Raw genomic sequence first — 24,680 nt, 5'->3', positions numbered from 1 at the left:
TTGTGCAACTTGTTAGGGGTCCAAGCCCCGTTGGAGCTGGAGCCCCATACTCTTTTTCTACTGTCTTGCTGCTAAAACTGGTTCTGCAGCGGTTAAAGGTAGACATGATACCAATCGCAACGCCAAATCGGACCAGGGGCCGCACCCATCTGACAAACTTCATTTTGATCTCAACTACACACCTGTAAAGTTTCGTTACTGTATATTGACTATATCTGGGTCACAAAATATTTCCACAGACACACAGAACTAGATCAAACACAGATCTGGTTTAATCTATAAATAACACCTGGCGAAAGTACCCAACCACAACCACATTTTACCATGATGACTCACACAGACTCACAAGGTGAAAACAATACCAGCGTCTCTGTCACACCCAGTAAAATCAGGTCACACACAGAAAATTACATGTATCCACCACAGGGGGGCGGAATAAATCCAAGCTATGGGGTGACAGTGGAAGAGTTATACCTTCTCGCACAATATCATGTCGTTTTAAAATGTTCCAGAAATCTGAGATGACAGTTGTCATGAGCATCATCTTTTGGTCACAATTTATATAACGTTTTACATAAACTCTGCTCCCTGTTCTCCCTTTTGTTAACTTCGGGTCAGAGGGCGTGTGCCTGGGAGGAGGAAGACACTGAATGGAACAAGGAGGGATCCAGTTTCCAGCACATACACAAGAATATAAAGTCAGTTGTGTGACAAAACAATCGTTCCAACTGCCAAGTTGACGAGGAATGTCTTTATTATATTTACAACAACCTATTTACAGGTATATAAAAATCAACAAAATGTACCATATATACAGTCAAATGCAATCAGCCACCGTGGCACGCACCAAACCTTGAAAGATATGCTATTCCTGTCCAACTATTTCATAATATCATACAGGATAATACAACATTTTAGCTATTATTTTTTTAAATTCAGAAGTGCCAATTTATACTAATTTTGTGTTGGTCTCCTTAGACAAAGAGAATGATAAATAAAACCAAAAATGCAGGTAGATGTATTCTTTTGCTTTGCTACAGATTACTTTAAAATGAGGAAGTAATTATAGGGTTTTGCCTGAGTGCACACATTTTAGAAATTTACATACTATAATCTCTGTTGCTCACTTTTAAACTTTAGGTAATGACATTTATATATTATATATTCTGGTCATGGTGGGAGTTTTCTGAAGGCACGCTGGATATCTGATTGCACTTTGAAACTCAGTGTGGAGGCACTATGAACACATGACGGAATATGGTTTGAGTTTTAGTCTTCAGTGCATTATTAGACTAGTATTGAATCATTTGCACATACAGTTAAGGTCAAGTAATTCTCACTTTCCACTTAAAGTGCTCATGTAAATCAATCTGTGGTAGGAAGCACATCTGTGCTGTAAAAAAGGTGCATTTCCCCTTTAATCGCGACACGCATCAGATCAACTGAATCAGCACCATAGATGCATTAAACCTCTGACCTTGGCATCGCTTATATTGGTGATATTAACCTGAAGCTTCACACTGACTTCTGCTGGCAGTAGCATAATAGACAGGTTCACCATGTCTGTCACCTTTCTTTAGATAGCAGTTTACCATATGAACCCTCGTAACACAGTGCACACCTAACGTTATAGCACATAGTAATCAAGTACATTATGTCTGAGGTCTGCCAGTCTGGTAATGTCCAACATCTTCACAGTTTGTACAGTTATTGCTAAGTCTTCATGTCAATGACTTTGATATTCTTGTTTTTAAAATGCATGAATCAGTGAATTGAGTCGGTCAAATTACAACACTGTAAAAGCTAAAAAATCCCCAGACCGGCCAGCGACACATAACAACATAAATATACTTGTCCCCTGAGATAAAAACCTGAAATGGCACAAACAACACGTGAAATACGTTGTGTATGAAATGTGTGTGTGTGTGTGTGTGTAGTGTTTTTGCATATGGCTGTGTTTAACAGTTCATCTGTGTTTCTGCTGGGATCCATCTTCAACTTCCCCTTTCTCTCCTCCTGTATCCTCATGTTCTGTCAACCACGTTGAAACTTAAGCTTTCTTTTAGTTTCGCGGGCTGTCCGAGGCAGACCGGACTGGAGTCTTGAGGTGGCTGCTCGTTATGATGAAAGACCTCAGGGGTTTTTCTAGAGGGATGAAGTTAAAATGATCAGGACAGGCTTTGTATGTATTGCAGTTCTCATATTTTTGTCTATATGTTAGTAGAGTAGGTTTTTTTCCATTTGCTGTACCTCAATGACTGTATGAATCCAGTTTAGCAACTCTTCAACGTTGCAGTAGACACCTGGCCTTCCCTTCCGAGCACAGCCGACGCCCCAGCTCACCACTCCAACCAGATGCCACTTAGCGGAGGTGAAGTACACCAAAGGACCCCCGCTGTCCCCCTGGGAGTCAGAACAGAACAATAATATCTTTAGAACATTTGAAACGTCATTATTGGACCATTCCACAAACTACAAACTAATACTGAACTGCAGGCTGAGAGAACTTGAAATATTCTTTGTCGGTTTAAACAATATTGAGGAGAGACTCTACAGGTGAATAGGGTAAAAAATGTAACCAATATATATCGCCGTGAAACTTCCCCAGTTGATTACTTACATTACGACTATTACTTTTTGTATTTTGTATTCCTCATTATTGGTTTTCTGAAATTGTATGTTTAAATATACAAATGAAACATTATCTAATGCTAACTTTTGGTGAATTTAGGAGAAATGTACAGACACAAATAGACAAAGTGTAGTAAAATAAACACCTATATGTGTATTTTTGGATGCGAAATAGCCCAAATCTCAAAATTGACCAGTGTATGAAAAACATTTTTGCCTGGGGTGTCTCCCCTTGATTGTAACTGAAATCAGTGGTCCGTTACCTGGCAGGCATCCACTCCCCCCTCCAGTAAACCAGCACAGATCATCCTTTGGGTTATGGCACTACCATATATTGCTGGGCTGGAGCACTTGGCCCGGTCTACCAGAGGGATGGAGGCCTTCTGAAGTGAAGGAGAAACTTTACCTGAAGAGACAAATGATACAACGCTTGAGTTATAGTGGGTCACTTCAGAGAAGTTGTCTTTTCTTTCCCACAAGATGATGAGAGGTTTGGGTTCCTCACCGTTTTCCTCAAGGTATCCCCAGCCAGTCACAGCCATGTTGGCTTTGGAAGGAAGGCCGAAGGCTTTAGGAGGTAGACAAACTGGCTTGCGGGCCACTGAAAGACAGGGGCAGCACATTCATTATGAACATTTTAGCCTTTAGGGTTCTTATTATTGTTACTTCGGTCAAAGCTTTGGCAAATTAAAGGTACAGTTAAAGTAATGATCACAGTGGCTGAATCTGATCTACGGTGAAGAGCATGCTGTTTGACTTTTACACCACAAGAGGGCAATAGAGTAAAGCCTGCTGACTCCTTACTTGTCCTTATCAGAACTGTTCAGATTTAAATTTTAACTACAGACTCTACAAGGTCAGTTAACACTATACTAATCCATGTTTTTATGGAGTATTAAATTAAACTCTAACCTCCCACTGAGATCGGGCTGCTGAGTCTCATCAGTGCAATGTCGTAGTCGTTTCGTTGTGGATTGTAGTCTCCATTCAGTATGATCCTGTCCACATAGGAACCTCCGAGTGTGCCCATGTATGTCCGACCTGACACCACCCTCCAGCGACCCAGCTCCTTTTTACTGCTGCAAGGCCCAAAAGAAGAGAGGAGGTGTGAGCTTTATGATGTTAACCACAAAGGCAATTAACTGGAAATGGTGCAGAAACTATACTGACCCAGAAAAGCAGTGGGCTGCGGTGACAACCCAACGCGGTGACACCAGTGAGCCTCCACATGTATGTTGGCCTCCTTGCTGCAGGCTAACCTGCCAGGGCCAGTCCTCAATGACAGCATTCGTGCCCCCGACAATACGGTCCTGAGAGCCCGCCTGTCCACAGTCTGACAAACAACATCATCTTGTTAAGATCATTTTCTTTACTGTTGTCCATTTCACCAATCCTCACTTTTATTGCATGTCTTTATTGTTTTATCCATCTAGATCCTAATTTTCAAACAGTAAAGTTCAGGTTAGACGAGTGTCATTTCCAACACAAACTTTTATTTGATTTGTTGAAGAATGAAGGACGTTACTCAGAAGACACTAAGAAAAGGTTACGCTGTTAGACGTGTATGGGCCTGTTAGTGTGAAACTAGTCCCACAACAACCATGTTATCTTCCACCCACAACCCATGTCTTGTTCAAAAACTGTAAACAGTGTTAGTGACGGTGGTTGTTTTGCTAAAAATAAAACTCACCTGAACAGGACAAAGAAACCACAGATCCAGATCTGCACGCACTGCTGTTGAAGGGGAAAAAAAAACATTGATCAAATATTTAGAGTAGTATCCCAAACGGCCACACAATTAGTCAAACAGACAAAATACACAGTCAAATGTTGACCGAAATCACTCCCCTGTGCTGAACTTTGTCCCTGTTTCTCTTCTGCTTTATTTGAGTTAACTACCTGTCTTTTTTTGTTCACTTTCATAGAACACAAGACAGAGAGGGAACAAAAACTGTGGAATTTTTTTGGGTTTTTAGGAACAGAAACTGTGAAAATAGACACCACACCACCTCACGAATACAAGAAGAGACATGAAGGGAGAAGGAGAACAAAAATTAAAAACTGAAAGAGAAAAAGAGAACAGAATTGAGGGTTTTTCAAACAAACAGGGAGAGCTTTGTAATGTGCTTTTGTTTGTCACGACAATGGACACTTAAGTTCAGATGTCAACCGCTGTGTCTTTGCTTGTCTTGACATGAAAGTAGTGTTGAACAGCACAGTTTCCTAAACAGCCCTGATTTATCAGATGACTTCAGTTCTGAGGTTTAAAATTGTATTTAATGACAGATGGCTTCCTCACCGGTCTATGGTAGCTTGATGTATGGGTGTCTTCTCAGTCCCAGGCCTGATGGCTGTGAATGGTCCCCTTTTCAAAGGAGACGTCAAAGTGCCCAGCGGGACACTGGTGCTCTGAGGTTTACTGTTAAGAAAGAACATGTAAGACTTGATTTGCAGCTCAAATAACTTTAAATTTGCAGCTCAAACTAGGCAATGGATGTAATCTCATTATATATTCATGTGTAAACTCACTTTGTGTAGCCCAGCTGTTTGCATGCCGTCTGCGTGTGCTTCTCCGTCCAGCCGTCGCTACACACACTCCGCCAACCTGGGCCAGGACTGTACACCTGCAGGACCTGCAGCCCCGTCATGAGACGCACTGTAAGGAGGAACAGCACACAAAGGACGATGAGGAGTTTCAAGCTTTGTTTTTGTGTCTGCGTTGACAAAGCGACAGAGAGTCAGGTGTTTCGTTTTACCTGGAAAGGTAGTGTTGACCTTAAAGCTCGACAGACATGTGATTTCATCCTCTCCTCCGGTACAGTCGTCATTCCCGTCACAGGCTTTGTCTATTGGGATGAACTTCACTGAACGCTTGCAGAAGAAGAATTTGCTATCAACCAGCTGCTTAACTGGAGGAAAAAAGGGGGAAGAGAAGGGCAGAAGAGAGGTTATGATAAAACACCGAGAATGACACTGAATCCTGTCATGAATTTAACAACTTTGCATAACATGTTTCTCTAGTATCCAAACTGTGACGGCTGATGGAAACATGAAGGAAGGGCCTAATGTGGTGTGCCACCCTGTGGTGTTTGCGTGTGTCCTTTAGAGGAATAAACTACAGTACGTCCAATTATTGTGACTCACTGAAGTATGCTGCAGTGACCAGTATGCCCAGTAAAATCACAACTGTAAGGACAGTCAGCAACACTTTCTTCCTCTTAGACGCCTTGTCTTTCTGAGTCTTTGGAGCCGTCATGGGCCTTCTGTGGCGGCCTGGCTGTGGAACCACTGGGAAGAAAAAAAGACATAGCAATGGAGAAAGAAACAGTGATGATAGGAAAAAAGGGGGGTGAGAGAATAGAAAAAAATGAGAGAGAAGAGGAACAGAAAATTAGTCAAGGGGAAAAACGTAAGCGTGCACCAAATGTGCTGCAAGTTCTCAGTACAGTCCAACACTTCAAAGTATTTAACATGGTGTTCATAAAGCAACATACGTATATTAACATGAAATCAACAGCTTACCTGGCTGCCGGGAATTCAAGGGTCTAGTGCTTTCCTCAGGCACCTGGGCGATCGTCTGAGGAAAGAATTACAGGAATACATGAGACAAAATGAGAACAGGTGTTGAAACAACAGTGTGCTTTGCGTGGGTTGAGAGAAACTACAGTGTGTGCCTTTGTGTAGGTTTTATCTTGATCTGTTTGCATGGGACTTTTCGTGTTAATTTTCAGGTGATCATTATCAAAACACGTGAGAATAAGTTGCATCTCTCTGGCCAAAACGCTACCAAACATAGAAAACGTGAGCCATGTGTGAAACAGGTGTATAAAACAATGCAGATCCAGGGGAGGAGCCCCAAAAAGATTACCGATCATAATTTACACATAGAACACGGTGTGCCACAATTAGTTGTCACGTTACACCCATGTGACTTCCTCCAATATATCAGTCCATCGCTCCACATGCTGCAGGCAGTTCCCATAATCTGTTATCTATCAACCCCACCATGAAAAGGATGTACAGTATGGTGGGGTGTAGTGTGGCAGGGTCCATTGGGACCTATGTCTTCCATTCAAATGCAACTGATATTGTGGAGACACTGTGATGTTGCAGGGTGGTATAGAGAGAGAGGGGTGACCGCCCTTCAATCACAGGGGCCATATTAAAGCCCAATGCTACTCAAGTATCCTCCAGGAAGATATCAGCTGCATAATTGCATAGACACAGTAGACAGTATATAGGTATGTCCCATACAGGTGGTAGGGGTCAGGATCAGCTGTGGTTCCCACCCTTTTTGTTTATTATCCTTTTAAAACAAATGAGGAAGTATGTTTGTGAGCAATTGAGTGACTTTCACTTCTCAGATTAATTTCACTTTTGCACTTACACACCAAAAACAATGACAATAACCTGATATTTTCAGGTGGAATTTCATTTCATTCTCACTGTGCAATATCATTTTCCACTTGTGCAATTTTGTTAATAGTCTGTTTATTGTCAATACTGTTTATATACTGCTCCTATTTTTATACTTCTTTCTATTTAAATGGTTCATATTTTGTTACACTTTGTGAAGCGGAGCACAAATATAAATCACTTTAAAAAGCTATACAAAAAAGATATTTTTGGGAGGTACAGTATATGGTTGAGGAAGAGTTGTGATAAGGGTTGCGTTAAGGGTTGGTTTATATCTACTTTTTAACTCCGGATGGATATGTGGGTTGTAAATAAACTTGGGATGCTGTTCATGTATTTATATTTGGTGTATATATTCAATTTTGATGTAAATAAATCTGGGATAGTATATATATTATATTATATTATCATTCTATGATGAGTTATTAGAGGAGAAGTGAGGAAAGGGTAGGGAAATATTTGTTTTACTTCTACCTACTCCTTTTTGGACACTATTACTCTTGTTTTGTTTGTTATTATTTTGTATCTGTTTTTATTTATTTTTATGTTCGAAATAAAGTCTTTCATTCATTCATTCACTTTGTTTAGCTCTTTTTTTTTTGTTTTACTGTGTTAGCTGATGGATCTTGTGTTTTTGCACTATCCCCTTTGCTGCCGTACACTGCAAATTTCCCCACAGCGGGACTAATAAAGGAATATCTTATCTTTATCTTATCTTAATATTTGAACCTGCAAACTCTGTGTTTGACGTCATTACGTCAAGTTTTATTAAAAACGTGTGTTACAGCAAATGTGATTGCTTTTCGGCAACGTTGGCAATGAAGCGCTAAGGGATTAATTAAATTACCATTTTAATCTCAGCAGTTACTATACATTTGGTAAGTTAGCCTACTACTAATGCCAGTAACTCTCCGTTAACTTGGGTAATTTAGGAGCTCTACCGGGAGTTTGATGATCAGTTTCGGTCTTCAACGGAGCAACAGGTCGGGAGTGTTAGTTATTAGTGATGGGAATTCTGGCTCTTTTTAGTGATCCAGATCATTTGGCTCAGCTCACCAAAGAAGAGCCGGCTCTTTCGGCTCCCTAAATTTAGCTTTAGCTGTTTTGACCTATGATTAGTATGTGTGCACATATATCACTTAGATTATTAAATATAATTATACTAAACCTTATAATTTCCAGAATACCATAATGTTACATGCTGCTTCCTCATTGTCCTCGTGTTACATTCTTCCTCCTGCTCTGTACCTGTAGACCGTCAGCGTCACTCCCTGCTTGATGGTATGATCCTTGTCTGTCATCACCTGATTGGTCGCACAGACGTCATTAACACATCACTCAGTCACACTCAAGTGCATGGAGTGCTCGTGGCGCGGAGAAGATCGTCCTATCATACTGCCTTGAATTAATTAAATAAAAACGGCTCTCGGACGGGAGTCGGCTCTTATCGTTCACTTAAAAGAGTCGACTCAAAGAACCGACTCGTTCGCGACCGACACATCAATATTAGTTTAACTAACCGCCTAGCCGGCGATAACCGAGTTACCATGGTGACAATTACCATGGTAACTCGGTTATCCCCGGTTAGGCGGTTAGTTAGCCTCTACCAAACTAGGAAAGATGCAACTCCCGGTTTCCCGGTAAGTACCGTTAACTGTCTTATATAGCCTAAATGTTTTGTCTTGTTAGGTTAGGTTTGTTTACGTTAAACACAGGTGACTCTAATCACGTAGTTCAGGGTTAAACTAGCTGTTGGTTATGCTAGTACATATCTCCAAAACATTTAGCGTTAACTGTTAAACCACAATGTTTCGCTTTCTCTTTCTACACATAAATGCAGATTAATGCAGTGTGACTTGAGCTTATTGTTTGCTTTGGAGTTGTTTAAAAGACAATTTTTTTTCATGACATTTTTCAACATATTCTACAATGAAGTTTTTTCATTAATTTTTTGACATATTTTACAATTAATTTTTTAATTACATTTTTTGAAACATTATATATTTTTTTTTCATAGATTTGTTGACATACTATACCATCATTTTTTTTAATTAAATTTTTCGACATATACAATGGGTTTTTTCATGAATTTTTTCGACATACTAAACTATGACCATTTTAATAATTTTTTTTGACATATTATAGAATACATTTTATTACAATATAGTATGACTTTAAAAAAATAAATAAAAAAATAAATAAAAATAATATACTATGATTTTTTTCATGAAATCTTTTGACATTCTATACTTTGACTTGTAAAAAAAACGAAAAAAAAACAAAAAACAATTTCGAGATATTATACATTGAATTTTTTTCAAAATTTTTCGACATGTTATACTATGACTTTTTTTCAAGAAATTGTATCGACATGCTAAACTATGACTTTTTTTCATGAAATTTAACAAGCTAGCTAGCTAACGTTAAGTGACTAGGATTAAACCTGCGATAGCTGATTATTTTGGCCACTAGGGGACACCGGAAAGATGTGAACTCTAAAGGATGGTGAGATGGAGCTTCTTGAAGCATTGAAGCTTTCCAGCAAATTGGTTCGGAAAAGGGTTCATTCCTTGAGGTTCCATGTGCATAGGAAAGCACCTGGTGGTCAAAGAGTGTAAAACAGGCAGATATGATCTTAACCATGGGATAAGATAAGTAAAGGCTGTTGGGAATGGCTATAAACATGGAAAAAAACTCACAAATGACGAGTTGCTGGCTCTCTGTGGTCCCAGATATCACTGGTCACAGATTTTGGTTTAACATCTGTTCTATATGTCACAACTCCATCAGTTGATTAAGCTGAATACACCGTTTCACAACTGAGGAGGGCACAGTGAATTATGGGATATTGAGTGCTTCAAGAATACGGCAGCTGTGTCTTCCAAAGTCAGGCTAAAGAGGGCTGTTAGCGTTATCACAGCTGAATATGGACACAATTAACTAGTGAGCGAATCCTTAATAGCTCTGACAGATATTTCACAACAGTAAAAAAAAATCCTTGTGGATGTCACTACTGGCTGTGACACATTTAAACACTGTTTCACCATCTTATCATGACACCACATCTTCAAAAACTGTAAAACTGAAATTACTCATGTGTGTTGTGTCTCTTTCACTCTTTGTGTGTTACTCTCAGTAGATCTTCTGTAGTTGGCATAGTGCATGCGAAACGCGAGAGGCGAAAATGATTCTTCCTGTAGTGCTATAGCTCAAGTATCACATCAATATGGCTGCTGAAAGGCCTATTTGGAGGATTTCAGCAGATGGTATATAGTGGCTGACTGATGATTTTGAGGAGCACTTTCGTCCACCTGCTGTTCTTCCTTGTTCTTGTCCTCAAAGCTTTCAATTCATTGTTTGAACTACACATATTAACAGTATACGGTATATGTTTGTTGATACTTTGTTTGGGATCTAGTGCAGAATCTTTGATGACTAGGCTAAATGAGAAATTAACAAAACAGCTAACGGGGAGCATTGGTCACTAGTTTTCATTTCTGCTTTAAAGTATTAGGTAAAATTCCCTTGCTTGCATATTTTACACCAGGCTTATTCTACTGTACGAGCTTCATTTAAAGGAAGTACTCAAAATGAACTTTGATGCAAGAGAGAGCTCTTGACAGTGAAATGCAAGGAACAAGCAAAGTACAGATTTTTTAAAGAGAGAAGGGCAAAGAATGTTGTTAGGCAGGTTTTTTTTTGGAGTGGAGTTCACTTTATCCTGCTGTGAATCAGCTATGCTGGCTGAGACTGTTTAGCTGAGAAACTCCCTGAGATACTCTTATATAAAACAGTATTTCAACTGGTCACATCCAACTTTTAAAGCATAAAAGATCCAGACACTTTGTTCTTTCTCGACACATTGTGTCGTCAAATCTCTCTCAGATCTCTCTTTGCATTGAAACAAGGAACGTTTCACTTGTGTGAATTAGACCCTGCAAGGACGTTGGTGTGTAATATAAGAGTTGTTCTCACTTATAGTAAAAATGCTATTTTGTTTCATATATTTAGTTTATAGCCATATATGTTTCACTATGTAACCGGATGTAAGGTGATTCTGAGATACCCCTGCTCTTCTCAATTTCCCCAAAAGCTTGAAGGCTCGCCCTTATTTTCGAGTTTTTTTGTAATTCAAGTGCAGAGTTTTCGCCTCACATTGATGCCATACAGTACAGTATACGGCACCTAAAAAATCAGGGTTGAAAAACCTGCACAATAGTGATCCCTCTGTGTAAGCTAATAGATTGATTTTTAACATATGCCGATTAAAAGACACCCTTAAAAAAGAGTCGCACAAACTCATCACTGATCAGAAATCTCAGTGGAAAAACATCAGTAGGAGAAACCAGTTCATCTATAGAATGAATTGAATAAACAAGAGATGACAGTGCAAAAAAATTGGGAGGTGTACCTACCTGGGAAACCAGAAAGATGGCTAAAGAAAGTTATGTTGCCAGGAGTGGACAAACACATACTTGAAAATACAGGTTCTGTTTTTTTTCATACCATGACATATAAGTGCCTTCTGGGAAACTTAAATGTCGTCATTTGTACTATGACTAACCATTTCATGAGCAATATTTCAAAACAATCAGATAGCTACGCATTATCATATGTCACGTCTTACATCTGTGGTAACAGCTAATGTGTTTAAACCTGATTTTGGTTATTTTTAGTCAGACTCACGTATATGGTGGACTCCAGCCAGTTAACCCAGCGTTAGTAGGAACCGACTCTGCTCCAGTGGAAAAATATAACTGGGTCAGCCGTAAAGGATAAAAGCCTTGACATTGTAAACCTTTTGTTCAAATGAGGTGTTCCCTTGGTGCTTCTCCACTTTGTTGGATTATGTTCCTCTAAACTGAAACGTTCACAAAAGGTCTTTTGAGAAACTACGCGTGACATGTTGGCCGAGCTTTAATCAAAGGCAGAGATCTAGACCAGTGCAGGCCGAACATGTTTATATGACTTTATGACTTTAGACTTTATTGTCCCCAAGGGGAAATTACTCTCCACAGCACTGTACACGCTGTTTAGAGGCATTTTATATTTATATTTGATATGGGCAGAAGTATACACTATATACCAACACACAAGCAGATCCACACACATAATGCTCATTCATATAATGAGGTGGCTGGCGCACACATACATTCTGACAAAATGTTGCTATTTGGTTTGATCTACAGGTAAAATAAACTTAAAACTACACAAATAAATATGATGCAGCTGAATCAAAATGTTCCTACCTGCACCAGAGGCTGGCACTGATCACACACCCATGATAAGATAGTACCGTACAAAGCAAAGGGCAACATATGCTTAACTTCAGCCAACGGTATGTGCTCCCATTTAGTTGCAGATAGGATCTCCAACATGCAAAACATTGCTGTTGTTTTGAGCCAGTAGACTACAGAAACTGGTTGAGCACACATAAGCAAACGCGGAGAACTTTTAGTTAATTAGACAATGTGTCTTTGTACTACAGTCTGATAACAATCTCATTACCAGGATGTGTAGTGATGATGACATTCAAATGACCCTGCCAATGCAAACCAGGAACCTGACTTGCCATCTTTCCAACAAATATGTTGATTCTTCTTTCAGTTGTACTCACCCACATGATGTAGTTGTCTTTCTTGGTACTGTAAGGCTGAGATGCACCTCATCCGACACGGAGTACAGAGTTAACACTGCCCTCCCTCCCTGGAGGTGGGACTCCCCAGTAACTCACTGTCCCTTGGATGTCCTTCGTCCTCTTCCTCTCGCCCTCCTGCTCCACTGGCTTAAACTACAAAACCTGGTTTGATTCGGTCTCTCTCACTCTCTTTCTCTCTCTCTCGCCCTCCCCTTTTCTTTCTACAGCGGTGTAACTGAATCTGGCTTGAAGGGTGTCTGACTTGCCCCTCTTCGAGACCCCAAGCAGTAATAAAGAGTGCTGGTGTGTGGCGTTGTGTTTCAACGCTCCGCGGATTCAAGGAAAAAGACCTGTTTTTGAATGACCCAGCCCTGCTGGCAAAACAAAACCAAACTGAAGTATTCCAGGTGAGCTGAAACTTGAACCCTCCTCTTTCTGACACTGTCCCTCCTCCCACACATCCTCCCACTCCAAACTTTTGAAGCCCTCTGGACATAAAGCACACCATATCTTTTTTTGCCCCCTTTTGTTTCTTTTACTTCCATAACTCCCCACCAGTGCTTCTTTGCCTCTCATATTGTACCCAAACATACACCCACACAGCCATGCATCTGCACAAATACAAATACATGCAAAAACAATGACGTGGCACGGTGCCACACGTATGCACATACACAAACCTAGACACAACATGAAGTGAACAGTGGTGTGGTTTGTGTGTGCAGTAACATGGCCTGAGGCTGAGGTGTGTATCTCTGCTCACCTGTATTGTTTTGACAGTCTAATGAGAAGTCAGTTGGTATCAGTCAGCAGTTGCTGACACCAAATTGTGACTCATATGCCACGTCTCTCAGCGGGAACAGAGCAGGAATATGACAAATGCACTCATGCCCTACAGGAGCCACGCTAGCAGCTATGAGGCTGTAGGCAAAGCGGTGCTCGGAGTTAAATGCTAGTGTCAGCATGCAAACACGCTCACAATGACAGTGCTAACATCCTGACTATTTAGCAGTTATAATGTTTAACATGTTCGCTATCTTAGTTTAGTGTGTTAGCATGCTAACATCTGCTAATTAGAACAAAACACAAAGTACAGCTGAGTATGATGCTAGGCTTGGCAATATGGCCAAAATCTTCTATCACGATATAGGTCATGTCATGTCTCGGTAACGATATACATCACAATATAGCATCTTTTCTGGTAATTCAATCTTGATGAAATAACCCCACGGTAAAGCCTATTTTTGTATACTCATGTGTGAATTAAATGCTTGACAAATGAAAAGTACTGAATATTTTCCCATTTGAAGAACTTGAGTGCAAAAGGAACATTAAAGTTTTGAGTGAAATTATAGAGAAAAAAAAAAATAAAGGCCCTAGCCTATATCACGATAGAAACAAATATACGATAGACATTTTTATATAGTTTGACGATATATATCGTGATATTGCCCGGCCTTAAATGCTATTAGTTTTGCAAGTATTTGGTCATGAAAAAACTAACTTGAAAGTCAGGGGATCACCAGAGTTACTACAATTCATCCTGAGGAAAACATGAATATTTGTACTTAATCGTACGGCAATCCGTCCAATAGCTGTTGAGATATTTCACAAAAATGTAAAATGTCAACCTCATGTTTGCGCTAGAACAAGTCAGGGCATCACCAAAGTCATTTAGCGTGGTCCTCTGGGAGCCATGAATAAAAATTTCATGGCAATTCATCAATAGTTATTGAGATTTTTTAGTCCAGACAGACCAACAGATGGCCACGTGGCAAAAATTGTAATATGTTAAAAGTACATTTGATTATGCAGAATTAAATCTGAATAGATAACGGAGTTACACATGTCAATAACGTTCTATGGGTTACTGTAGGGATGTCACTGAAACTGTTTTGACATAAATGATTGGATTGTGGCCAGAGGTGCAACATGCCTGAACTTTTCAACCCATAGAAAAAAAAATACAGCAGCAAATATCTATCCTATGTGACTGAAGTGTTAAATTACCTTTTAAGGATGCAGTCAATGACCACTCTGGTCACTAGGTCAGTGCTTCTAAAAATTAAGCCACTGAATGTTACGGGACACTGAGCACAGACAACATGAGGTGGAAAAAAAGGCTTGATTGGGAGTGTGAGAAAAAAAATACTGCGGTTGGCTGAAGAGAAAGAGCCATTGTTAGAAACAGCAGCTGGTTGTGTTGCTTGGCCTGAACCATTAAAAGCAATAAACCTTACAGCTGACTCCCAACCTTTCCTCACTCATAAAACTTGATCTATGTACTCAACAATTGTCTCAGAGTATACGTATGCGGAAACAGATAGATGGAGAGATGCAGGTAGTTAATAGATACATAGATAAAGCTTTCTGATGGGATCCGTTTGAAGCTAATGACCTCTGAACGGTCTCCACACAAGGTCTCTTTCAGTCAGTAACCTCGGCTAACCTTGTTGATATTCAGGTTGCCATAAAGTTGCCAAGACATTTAGAAGCTCCACCCTGGTATTAAATCTGGCGCCTCTCCTCTCCTTTTGTGTGTTTGCCTGACCGAGCGTAGTTACAGCCAAAAGACTGACATTTAGAAACCAGTTTGTAATATGCCAGGCTACAAAAAAGAGCTTACACTGTAAATCACATGATTTGTGCAGTCAGATTGTTCACCTGTCTGACAGTCCGACATGGTTGAACAGGGGCTGACAAGATGTTTGCACAAGCTATAAAAGAGAACATGAAAGCAATTCAGTAATCTAATAAATCTATTGTACGCCCTTGTTTGATTCAAGGCTTTCATTGTTCTACTGAGTCAAGCTGCTTGATTTTGTTCATGATGACATCAGCTCTCACAGAACAACAGCCAAACACACAGTCCATATGAGCCTGATGAAATATATTTGTTCTATATTCTTCATTTCTTTGTCATTTAAAGCACCTGTTGCTGCTAAAATCTTTTTTTTTTCTTTTCAAACTGGGTGCATGTAAAGCTCAAGGACAATTAAAAGGACTGCTGACTTCCCGAACAGCGTACAGTCCAGATGGGTTACATATTAACAGATCTGTTTAGGGATATTGTTAGGATTTTTGTATTCACAATGAAGTTAAGAATACATGTCAGCTAAAAGCATTACTTATTTTCTAACAGCATCTATCGAAAACTATTTTATTTCTCACTGATTTGCTAACAATACAGCAACAGATTAAAATTCTGTAAAATTTCTCAGAAACCTATTCTTTTTAAACATTTTGTGGGAGCATTTAATTTGATTACAAGACTATTTTTTAAGAAAGTAAAAGCATCAACAGAATAGAAAACAACTATAGTCCAATTAGAATGCAAATATGATCTCTTACTAGCAAAACAGGTTAAGTCGCACTTAGTTTATTTTAATTTACGTAACATATAGAAAGAATTTCAGACCAATCAAAGCTTTTTTTTTAGATTCTACTTTTGAACTTCAGAGGTGCTTGGCTTCATATTACTTAATACATTTCAGAACCATAAGACCCCCCAACTGTGCTGGATAACCAATTTAAAATCTGGTACTTTCCTTTAAAGCCTTATGCACCCTTATCAGACATGCTGATAAGGTTGTTTTACTAGCGTTTAATAGGAAACATGATTAGACATGGATCAAAGTTCTTTTGAGTTGGCTGAGATGGTTACACACCACCACATACAGTATATACAAATCATCTACCACTCATACAGCTGCTTCAATTCTCCCACACAATGATGTTGTTGCCGGGGAAATGTGATACAAACACATTAGCTACAATTATGCTATGATGGTTAATGTTTGAAAAAAAAAGCAGAAGTAATAAAAAAACATCATAACTACATGCACAGACATCATTCCCCACATTGCTGTATACTCTTCCTCACCTGTAAAGTAGCTGTCACTCTGTCACCCCTTGTCACAAAAGCACCTGAAGGTAGGTGAGCAAACTGATCGAGCAAAATATTCCTGGTGTGTGAAAGGTCTGCATTTTTCTCTGAGGAATTTTTCCACCGACCTTTATTGCTTCAACAGGGAACACCCTTCTGTGTTCCTTCATCCCACCTCTCTGCCCTCCAATTCCACGGCAAACAACTCGTCTCTCTCTTTCTCCCTCCCTCACTCTCTCTCTCTCTCCCACTCACATTCACACCACCTCAATTTACCATCAAAGCCATGACACCACCATCTATCTCCCCATCAGTCAAGGCACCTTAACCCTTCTTTGTCCACACAGGTGTGCACTTTGTGTAACTTGATAGTAAGAATCTTTATGGGAAATGAGAGATGTTAGAGGAAGTGCAGCATGAAAAATAACTGGTTAATAATTAACATCTTCCCATTTCATGTTCCCTGGACTCTAAAGAATGTTTGTTGTCCCAGTGTTATATGGGATTTTGCATGTTTTTAACAAAAGTGGTTGTGTTTTTAGACTAATTAAAGTGACAATCTCAAAGAATTTCATTTAAATAAATGTCCGTTAAGTCATTATCTATAGCCAAATGAGATAACACGATGGTGATTGAGCCCACTGATGAAAGTATTGCATTATTTATATATTTGCAGTATTATGAAATGGGTGTCTGTGGTGACATACCCGGAAAATTACAGCTTTTCTTCATTGTATACACACAAAAAATTTAACTATGCACACAAATCTGAAAATATGAAGCTTGTTTACACAGAAATATTCTATTTATACATTCATGTATCAGCAAAAAAAGACTGATAAACTCAAACTCAATGCACAATTTCATTGTTCTCCCTCAAATAGAAATTCTAAATGAACCAGGACTGAAATCTTAAGGATTACCACTTTAAAACAAATGGAATTTGGAAACTATGAATGCCATTTCCTGGATATAGGACAAAAGAAAGAAAAGGGAAAACAAACATCAATAAGAGACATGCAAGAATGTCTTGGGTTGAATGGTGTGCATATTCCGGAAACAATCAACACAAATCACATCACTATCCTTTGAGGTCACAAAACTGTGTCATTGTGTCAGCAGCCACCCACCTCACCTACAGTATGAGGAAGCACCTGTGCTGTCTGCTGAGAAATATGAAATACATCACTAGTTATGCAACTGAAGAAGGCTGCGTTTACCCACAGCTATCTATTAGTCATGACATAATGATAGACGATACCAGTGTAGATAAAGGCCATCGCAGCCTGATGACCTATTATTGCCTTGATCACCGTAAATAGGATCGGTGACGCTTCTCTTTGTGATGTTATGGTAAAATGAAATTGCATCCTGGAAATTTGCTGACAGATTACCAAGAAATCCCCAAAAGATTTCCTGAACATATTTTTTTCTCTGTTTACGGTTTCCGCTCACCTCATGAATACACAGACACACATGTATAGGCTACATTTTAGAAAATGGATATTTATAGTTTGTGTATTTCATCTATATTTCTACTGAGATTTTGGTTTGACTTTATTGACACATTTTAATTTATTTATAGAATATAACATATCAGACTTTGTCAAGCATACAGTCTATTTCACTGTTGTTCCTTGTGTTTTCACAGATCCAGATGAGCTGAAGAAGTGCTGGTAGGTGGATTATTTTACCTTTAGACAGAGCCTGTTTCCTGTTTTTATCCTGAGCTAAGCTAATCACCAGCTGGCTTCTCTTGTAAGTCTCATAAAGTGAATAAGATTAGAAATGGAGCTAAAAAACAAACCAAAAATTTTATTATTTAAGAACACAATCGATGATATTTTTTTCAGGAAGCAGGAAAAGGTATAAAAGAAATCACATCATAACAGACAACATATGACATTGTTCAAGATGAAAATATCAGTATATTAAATCATAAATATAAAACAACTTATACTATTGAACACTATCAGCTTTAATTTCTTAACATAGGATTTGAGTGTGAATTATTTAAAAAAAAAAAGGATGTACCATTCTATGGCGCCAGTATACAGAAAGGAGGAAGGAAGTTACCCATCTTAGACGGAAATTAGATTTATCCCGATCTGGGTTTGACTCTTATGACTATGAATTTCTTTCTCCTTCTTGAAATCATTCTCTCTATCTGGGAGCATGCACTTCCATGTAAAATATTTTTTTTCACATTAATTGAATATGTCGTGCCAAATTAGGATACACACACTGTATTACTGAAATGTGGCTTTTATGGATCAAACTTGATTGTGGTGAAAACATGAATTTCCATACATATTGTAGAGCAGGCAGATCACGACTAACCATCTTAACGTTTGCTTGTCATTGTAAAAAAAAAAAAAAAATCCAACTGCTTGTGATCATGTTACACTACAGGACTAATGTACCTAATGTTATGTATTGACATTATACTGTCTTGATGAAGGCCTTAAGCGACTTTCAGAACGCGGTTCGAGCTGTGCTCGTTGCTGGGTTCAGTGCACATCACAGCACTTCGCTTGACGTAGAGAAAAGCCATTGTGGCACAGCGCAAGCCATTAATTGATTTCAGAGTGCAATGGTGCCGTTGTCCCATTGTCTGGAAGGACATTGAGAATATGGTTTCCCATGTGCAACCTCCCTGAAGACTCCTCATTCCTCCTCCAAAAAATTACAAAGTGGACCTTTGAGTTTAGATGATTTTATTGCATATGCTGTTGTGCAAGTTTCAAGAATGAAAGAATTACATGCTCATATCCTCACTCAGTTGGAACTTAATGTTCTGTGTCCAAAATCACTTGTCACTCATTATTTTGGACACTTGCTAATCAAAATCATTTTGCGTCATCGCTGACAGCTTTAGAGTCGTTCAAGAAGTCCTTGTCACGCACACAACATTTTTTGGAACAAATTTTTGAGGGAACTATATAGTGGATAGATTTACACTCTCAGAATCTCAGCTTTACAGCTGTGCTTTGAGCTAAATCCTAATGTTGGCATGCTAACATGCTCACAGTGACAATGCTATCATTGTGTTGTTGAGCAGGTATAGTGTTTAACGTGTTCGCCACATTAGTTCATTGTGTTAGCATGTTAACATTTTCTAAATAGCCCTAAATACAAAGTACAGCTGAGGCTCATGAGATTGTCTTTAGTTTTGCAGGTATTTGGTCATGATCCAAAGTATTGGACAAATTAAAACTGTGGAGAGCGCACCGCAGCACCATCTAGCGGCTGTTGCCAAAAAAAACACCAGAGTTTCGTCTCTTCGCTTCTCTACTCTTTGATAAGACACATTCATTTTGTACATTAAAGTTTGTAGTGATTGTTAATCGTCGCATGACTGTCACGACAACCACCTTGTCTATGTGTTCTCGCATGTTAGTGTTTCTCTTTTAAAAGGTGTAACACCAGAATGTGTTGGACCAGTTACCAGGTTAAATACACTTATTACATGTTCAACAAACAGTCATGAAAATCTGAGAAAGAGATAAGCTTGTAAAATGAATCCAACAACTTTCACAAGTTTTTATACACATCTATTAAAATGTGAATGATACTTTTCATAGGGGGCTCCCTACAAATGCAACAGCAAGATACTATCTTCTTATTTGCATAAGATTTTATGGTTTCAACCTTTTTAAACTACATTTTCAGTGAATTTTTAGTGGAATTTTGTGAGTCAGTGTAGTGTCAGTGTTTTGGTACTTTTCCCCAGCCCACGTTAATCATACTACATTCTAAGCCCACCCACTTTTTCGCGTTCCAATCAAATGCAATGGATTTGATTTAAGTTCCTCTTGTAACTGTCCACCGCTCAAATACTCTGTTTCATAGGGATTACTCACAGTACAGAAGCTAAAGACGCTCTAACCTCTGTTTCACTGGGACTTTTTTGTGAGTGGGAGACTTTCAAGAAACTCAAGGCATATATTATGCAACAGCAAGATAGTATCTTGCTGTTGCATAAGACTTTAATCTTTTAAACTCAATTTTCAGTGAATGTTAGGGACATTTTGTGTGTGAGTTTACTACTTCTTTTTGAGTAGGATGTTTTGGTACTCTTTCCAGCCCAGGTTAATTTTAGTTTCATACAGTGTTCGGCCCATATTATTTTCAACAATTCTGATGAAGAGGTGTACTAACTCAGTCATCCAACAGGAGTCCCCATGCACCACCTGATTCAGGTGTTACTACCTGGCTGTTGATGATTTGTTAAAGAGCACGGTATTGTAGCCATGAGAATCTAAGAGGCAAAAGAAGCACACTTCATGTTGGTTTCAAAAGTAGTTGTCCTAAAGCTTAAAACAAGACCAGCATGTCGTTGAGTTTCTGTTTGAGTTTCCTGTTGGATCTCAGTGAGACAGTCATACAAAAGGGCTTTTGAAAGTTGTTACGCTGCACAGTATCAAAGTATTCCAGAGGGATTTCTTTTAAAGCGAGGGCTGTTAAGCATGGCAGTCCACGTGAGAACGACAGGCCGTCAGATCCACTTTGTTTTTGACATCTGCTAATGAATAAAGGGCAGAAGACAGGCAGGATGAAGAAAGAAGATGGACCGGTTTAAAAGAATGACTGGTATGGGGACATGGACAGGCAGACGTAGGCACAAGAAGAGGAACGAGAGAGGACTCGGCTTTGGTTCCTCACAGTCAAGACAAACCATTTAATTAAGACTGATGTAAAGTATTTGAGTGACAGAGATCAACACCAAACAGACAGGTAGGAGAGGAGAAGACAGACAAGAAATAACATCAGACATCCTGGCTAGTCAGCAATGGGGAATGGCGGTAAGTCTTTCAGCTCTCAGCTGACTTTTTTTATTGTTTGTTGGGTTACTTGTTGCACAGTTCACACAGTCATTGAGCTCTGCTTGTTTCCTGTAACTTACAAGCTCTTCTCATTGTGTTAGCTGGCATCTTAGAAGAGTCGTTTAAACCTGCATGGCCAGTCATTATTGTCATTACGGCGTGTATATATACAGAGTAACTGTTGCTTGAAAGGTGCTAAGTTAAGACAGTGATTACAGTTTAGAAAGTTTAGTAGTAAAGAGTTCTCCATTTGCTGCTGCTGATACTTATGTAGTTAGGAGAGGAAACACAAGGACGATGTAATAAAAGTGCCAGCTGTATTTTGGTCTCTTAAACTCCCTCCGCACTCGTCATTTCACTCTCTTCCCCAAGGCTAATGAAGGCAGGGCCGGCATCTATCCTAGAGATTGATTTCCCAATCTCAGCTCATCAGAGTGAATATTCACTCATAATGAACAGATATTGATCCAATTAAGCCCAGGCAGCCAGACAGACGCCCATTTCAGTCAGTAATCGTTTATGTCAGGAATACAATACCCAATGAAATTAAAAAAGAACCTTTTTTTCTTTCAGTTGGCTCGATTATTATTCTTCGAATGCTTGCAAGGTGATCTGTGTTAATCTATGACTATAATCAAATTACCTCTCTGTATTTGTATTTGTAGGGAGCAGTGTGAACTCGACAGCAGTCGGGATCGCCGTGGGCTTTGGGCTTCTGGTGGTCCTCTTCACCATTGCTATTGTGCAATTCTGTTGCAAGTACAAATGCAAAAGCTGCAAACAGTGCTGCAAGAAAAAGGGTGAGCGGAGCGTCAGTGTGTCAGTTCATCACAAACAAAAAACAAACTTTCTATCTTACTTTTTGTGGTAATGAGCCATGCAGATAGGTTTTGGTTTTATCTGACCAAGTTCCAGATATTTGTCATCAGGCTCTGAATTATCCAAAGGCCTCTGTGAATATACCTAAGAAATAGGTGTTGACTGTGAGGTCTGAGTTATCCAGGGTAAACATTTTTTTATATTTTTCTATGCTATACCACAAATTTCATTCACCTCCTCTGTTTTGGGGTGGAGGCACAATTCTTCGACAGTTATCTCAAAATCTGCATGAATTAAACCCAAACTATCTGGATGGTTTTTGGATTAAATGAACCGGCCCTTTAAAATCCTGTGAAACTGGAATGCAAATACTTGCATGTTTGGCACCAGACAACATCACCCACAGTTAGGACTACACTATTATGAATCTGTCATGCTATTGTCATAGAAATGCATATCCACTCTCCTGTCTCCTCTTCTTTCTATATAGAGTCGTCACTGAAAGACAAATGGCTCACGTAAGTCTATTTTTCCTCACAGGCCTTTCAAATACAAAGTTTTATTTACTCGTGTATAATTGTTTCCTGGTTGATCTCTCTATCTACAGAAAAATCGGGTTACAGAAGTCTCCTCCTCCTTTCTCCATCAGCAGCGGTTTCAAATGACAGCCGACTTTGTGGCACTTGATTCTGGCAACAACCACCTTGACAGAAGGCACACCCCTCGCATGTCACTTTCCTACGCATCAACTATCTTCTCAGTATGTTATCTCTTCCTGTTTGTATTTTGCTGCTATCAGTGATGTTGATGTTTTAACCTGAATACCGAGGATGGTTTTTAAGATGTTATTTTTACCTGACTTCGTGTGATGTCATGCTTTCAATCCATATCACTGCCTCGAGGCCAATTTTGATTTGTAGTCTTTGTCTTGACAAGAAAAGCCCACTTTGTTTAGAAACGGAAAGATGGGCATTACATGCTACTGTGTATGCAAAGATGTAATTTTATGTTGTTCTGAAATGGAAAGATGGGCATTACATGCTACTGTGTATGCAAAGATGTAATTTTATGTTGTTCTGAAATGGAAAGATGGGCATTACATGCTACTGTGTATGCAAAGATGTAATTTTATGTTGTTCTGAAATGGAAAGAGGGGCATTACATGCTACTTTCTATGCAAAGTTGTACTTTTATGTCATGTGAATGCCAGTGTAAAAGAATGGATTAAAAATAATGTAGAAAATAGATTTAAATCTATATTGCCGTGCAATTTCACTTCTTTAGTTTTGCTATATGTCATGACAACTGTCTCAGTTTGACATGTTGTGGCTTCTTGTGGTACAAATTTGAGTATACACACCCCCACACACGCACACACACATGCACACAGAAACAACTGCATACATTCTGCTACTTTTGAGAAGAGCTTTTGAGGTGAAGGCAAAATATTCACAGCTTAACCACAGCAACCAGTCAGATCGGTTTTCTTGTAAGCTGCAGGTGGCTTCCCTCCACATCATCTGCTAGTCTACCATTTTGATACTTTCTATGGTTGGTGGAACTATGTCTCATAGTTTTTCCTTTAACAAACTAAAACATGTTTCTCTGCACCTGATGTTTTTCTAAAATGAGCTGCCTACACTAAGGTGAAGAAAATGTCTACTTTTCTAAACAAAAATAGGGGTTAGAAGTTTGTGAATATACAGTAAATGAAATTATTTTTGGATGACTTCAGGCTCCCTTTTCTGCACAGAAACACAAATGGCAGATGATCCACTTATGGGGCTTCAATGTTTAAAAACCTTTCTCTACATGTCTTCCTTTTTAATTATATTAGAGGTCAAAGATATGCCACAGCAAATTAAAAAGTTGAGTCTATTGTCACTGTGCCTTGGTCATGAAAAGGCAAATTCAGGCTGCACAGTCGAAGGTGAGAAATGACACTTTCAAATGTCTGGGTACTACAAAACACTTCCTGTAAATGTTGCTCACAAAACTTCCATAAACTTTTTTTAATCTGGTAGAAACATGTTACTTCAATCTGGTTCCAAGAAGTGCAGCGCAGTAGAACTTTTAGTTCACACATTGATAGCCCCCGCCTTATAGATTACTGTTGCCATTTTCATTTCTGCAATGTGATGAATACATTTTCAGTTAACAATTCTGCAGTTGTGCTGATTTGCACTCCCTCCACAAAAAAAAAAAAGTCACGTGACTGTGCACACAATCTGCATTAACTCATGCAGAGCTACTGGCAGTCACTGATCATTGGCTATGCATGAATTATGGTGCTGTGCCACAAACTGAAATGAGTGATGAAACCAGGCGACAATGCACGGTTTCGCTTGTTCCTCTTGGTTATTAGCAATTTGTCTGGAGTCAGTCTAATTTAATTTTAAGATTTTGTTAGAATCACTGCTTAATTTGGCAACTTTTTGTCCCATTCAAATACAAACTGTTTTGG

At 39.1% G+C, this 24,680-nt stretch overlaps 1 protein-coding gene across 3 annotated transcripts; it reads right to left on the bottom strand.

Moving 5' to 3' along the window:
* Positions 1 to 736: 736 nt before the first annotated feature.
* On the bottom strand, positions 737 to 16,751 carry tmprss4a (transmembrane serine protease 4a). Of its 3 annotated transcripts, none has more exons than XM_037774881.1 (13): positions 16,569 to 16,751; positions 6,154 to 6,208; positions 5,776 to 5,919; positions 5,388 to 5,540; positions 5,161 to 5,287; positions 4,931 to 5,050; positions 4,322 to 4,365; positions 3,802 to 3,964; positions 3,544 to 3,710; positions 3,137 to 3,232; positions 2,895 to 3,037; positions 2,251 to 2,403; positions 737 to 2,145 (listed from the first exon to the last, which is right to left on the bottom strand). In XM_037774881.1, the coding sequence occupies exons 3-13, from the start codon at positions 5,885 to 5,887 to the stop codon at positions 2,134 to 2,136; spliced, it is 1,290 nt and encodes a 429-aa protein (XP_037630809.1). In that variant the 5' UTR covers positions 5,888 to 5,919; positions 6,154 to 6,208; positions 16,569 to 16,751; the 3' UTR covers positions 737 to 2,133. The 3 variants fall into 3 exon arrangements, with proteins under 3 accessions (XP_037630809.1, XP_037630808.1, XP_037630806.1); XM_037774880.1 differs by lacking the exon at positions 16,569 to 16,751 and adding an exon at positions 12,665 to 13,081 and having other exon boundaries at positions 4,322 to 4,362; XM_037774878.1 differs by lacking the exon at positions 16,569 to 16,751 and adding an exon at positions 12,665 to 13,080.
* Between the last annotated feature and the right edge of the window lie 7,929 nt (positions 16,752 to 24,680).

The sequence above is a fragment of the Sebastes umbrosus genome, chromosome 7 (assembly GCF_015220745.1).
Source record: "Sebastes umbrosus isolate fSebUmb1 chromosome 7, fSebUmb1.pri, whole genome shotgun sequence".
NCBI classification, from domain to species: Eukaryota; Metazoa; Chordata; class Actinopteri; order Perciformes; family Sebastidae; genus Sebastes; species Sebastes umbrosus.
The sequence above is the reverse complement of the archived record's forward strand: the minus strand, read 5'-3'. Positions and strand labels throughout refer to the sequence as shown.